This window comes from Geospiza fortis, unplaced genomic scaffold (assembly GCF_000277835.1).
Source record: "Geospiza fortis unplaced genomic scaffold, GeoFor_1.0 scaffold439, whole genome shotgun sequence".
In the NCBI taxonomy this organism is placed as follows: Eukaryota; Metazoa; Chordata; class Aves; order Passeriformes; family Thraupidae; genus Geospiza; species Geospiza fortis.
This window is the reverse complement of record NW_005054618.1, coordinates 208,683-210,587: the sequence shown is the minus strand read 5'-3', so window position 1 is coordinate 210,587 and position 1,905 is coordinate 208,683. Positions and strand designations below refer to the sequence as shown.

General features: G+C 55.2%; 1 protein-coding gene across 1 annotated transcript in view; it reads right to left on the bottom strand.

Moving 5' to 3' along the window:
- Window positions 1-1,905, bottom strand: part of RPRD2 (regulation of nuclear pre-mRNA domain containing 2) — a gene marked incomplete at its 3' end in the record, with an annotated part of 7,808 nt that overhangs the window by 621 nt on the left and 5,282 nt on the right. The window contains 3 exon segments of the mRNA XM_031064704.1: window positions 1-797; window positions 1,356-1,559; window positions 1,740-1,905. The exon segment at window positions 1-797 is cut by the window's left edge and continues 621 nt beyond it; the exon segment at window positions 1,740-1,905 is cut by the window's right edge and continues 11 nt beyond it. Of these exon segments, the coding sequence (XP_030920564.1) occupies window positions 1-797; window positions 1,356-1,559; window positions 1,740-1,905 (1,167 nt within the window).

Below are 1,905 nucleotides of genomic sequence, written 5' to 3'. Positions count from 1 at the left end.
CAGGCTGGCTGGGGGCTCCCTGCCAAGGCCGAAGGGCCGGTAGCCGTGCACAGAACTGGGAAGTTCTTGGGAATATCCCTCATCCCGGCCCTGCAGAGGAGACCTCGTGCTGCTGGGAGTTGAAGAACCGGGGCTCATGATTTTTGACAGCAGGGAGATTGTGTCGACGTTGCTCGACGTTGGCTTGTCCATCATCTCGTCCTGGGTGGGCGTCCCGCTGCGCTCATCACGCACTGGTGTCCCGTCCACATTGTCCATGGAAGTGCTGGTGGGACCACGCTGGAAGTCAGAGCTGTGACTCTCCGTTGCCATGCTGGACCCCAAGCTGCTGAGGATGGGAATATTCAAGTTCAGGCCACTGAAGCCAGGATTTCCCTTCAGGAAATTGTGTATCTTCATCTCCAAGCTGGGAGAAGGGGGTTCTGATTCCAGCTTGGCTTTTGAAATTTCGGAGGATTGACCCAGTGAGGTTTCTGTTGGCAAAAGGGAGGAAGGACTGGTAGGGTGGGAACTGGAAAATCCCAGGGAATTAGTTGGTGGCTTAAAACCAGAGCTTGACAGTGCTGGGGTATGTCCAACGGGAGCCTTATTGACTGAAGTGGAGGAAACCTCTGCGGTGGTTGAGTTTGGAGAATAACCAAAACTTTTGGCTATAAAGGACTGTGGATTGGAAGGAACATTCCTTCCCTTCAAGCACGGCACGGTTGTGTTGGCTGGCGATGCCGAGGTGCTCTGGGAGGCAGGTTCTCCTGACTGAACGGTGCTTCCAGCCACGCTCTGCAGCAAGGACGACAGCCCTGGAAAACAGAACTGCTGCATCAGGTACTGAGGGCAGGGGCAAATCACCCCAAACCTCCTAAGTTGGCACTTTACACCCCCCCAGTCTCCAGCCACAAAGAGGACTGGATTTTGCTGCACCCAGTGAGGTGCAACATTCTGCCAGAGGCTTGGATTGATGTACAAATATAAATTACACCATCGAGTCAGGTGGGTGAGAACTCATCCTGGTCTGCAGCCAGGAGTGGGGAAACCTGCCCTGCTGGCCAGGTGACCCTGGCAAGGTGCCAGAGCAGGAGCAGAACCTCTTGGTCTCCTGTCCTGTTCAGGGAATGTTCCAGATACGTGTGATTCAGCCACAGCACAAGCAGGAAGTACAGGGAAGTGACAAATCTCACTGGTCCGTGACACCTGAGCTACCTGAGAAAGACCATCCACACGTGCCAGAGGCGTAAAACATTCCAGTAACGTTCTCCTTCCTCTGTTCTCACTTTAGGACAAGCAGAGCAGCACGTTTCAGCCTGGCCACTGCCCTCACACACCTGCCAGCCCTCCTTCCCCAGCACCCACCCCAGTACCTTGCAGCGCTGGCGCTGTCTGAGTCTGGGTTTTGGAGAGAGCTGACAAAATGCTTTCTGGAGTTATCTCAACTTTGGAGAGAATATTTGCTAATGGATTCGAAGGAGCAGATGGGGTTCCCAGGACAGGAGTCTTCAGGCCACTGGTGAGAGCTGAGGGGCTGGTCGGGGTCCCAGGCGAAGGTCTCGAGGCAGGACTCACACCTGGGGCAGGAGCACAAACCACTCACCTGAGCTGCTCTGGCAACACATGTGACTCAGGTTCCCCCACAGGCACAACCAGACCTCTGAGAGCAGTAACTCCCTCATGTTTATTTTGAGATAATTAAAGGTTTAAATGATCACCCAGCTCCGTTAGTGCCCACAGCCCGGCTCAGCACTCACCTGTGCTCTTCATCACCGACGTCAAACTGCTCAGGATGGAGCTGATCTTGGCCAGGTCCACGTTGGCCAGGTTGGGTAAGGCAAGTGCTGGTGCCAGAGGGATGGGAGCTGTGCTCACCACCTTTGGAGCTGGGGGTGTTGGAGGGGCTGGGGCTGGTGTGGCCAC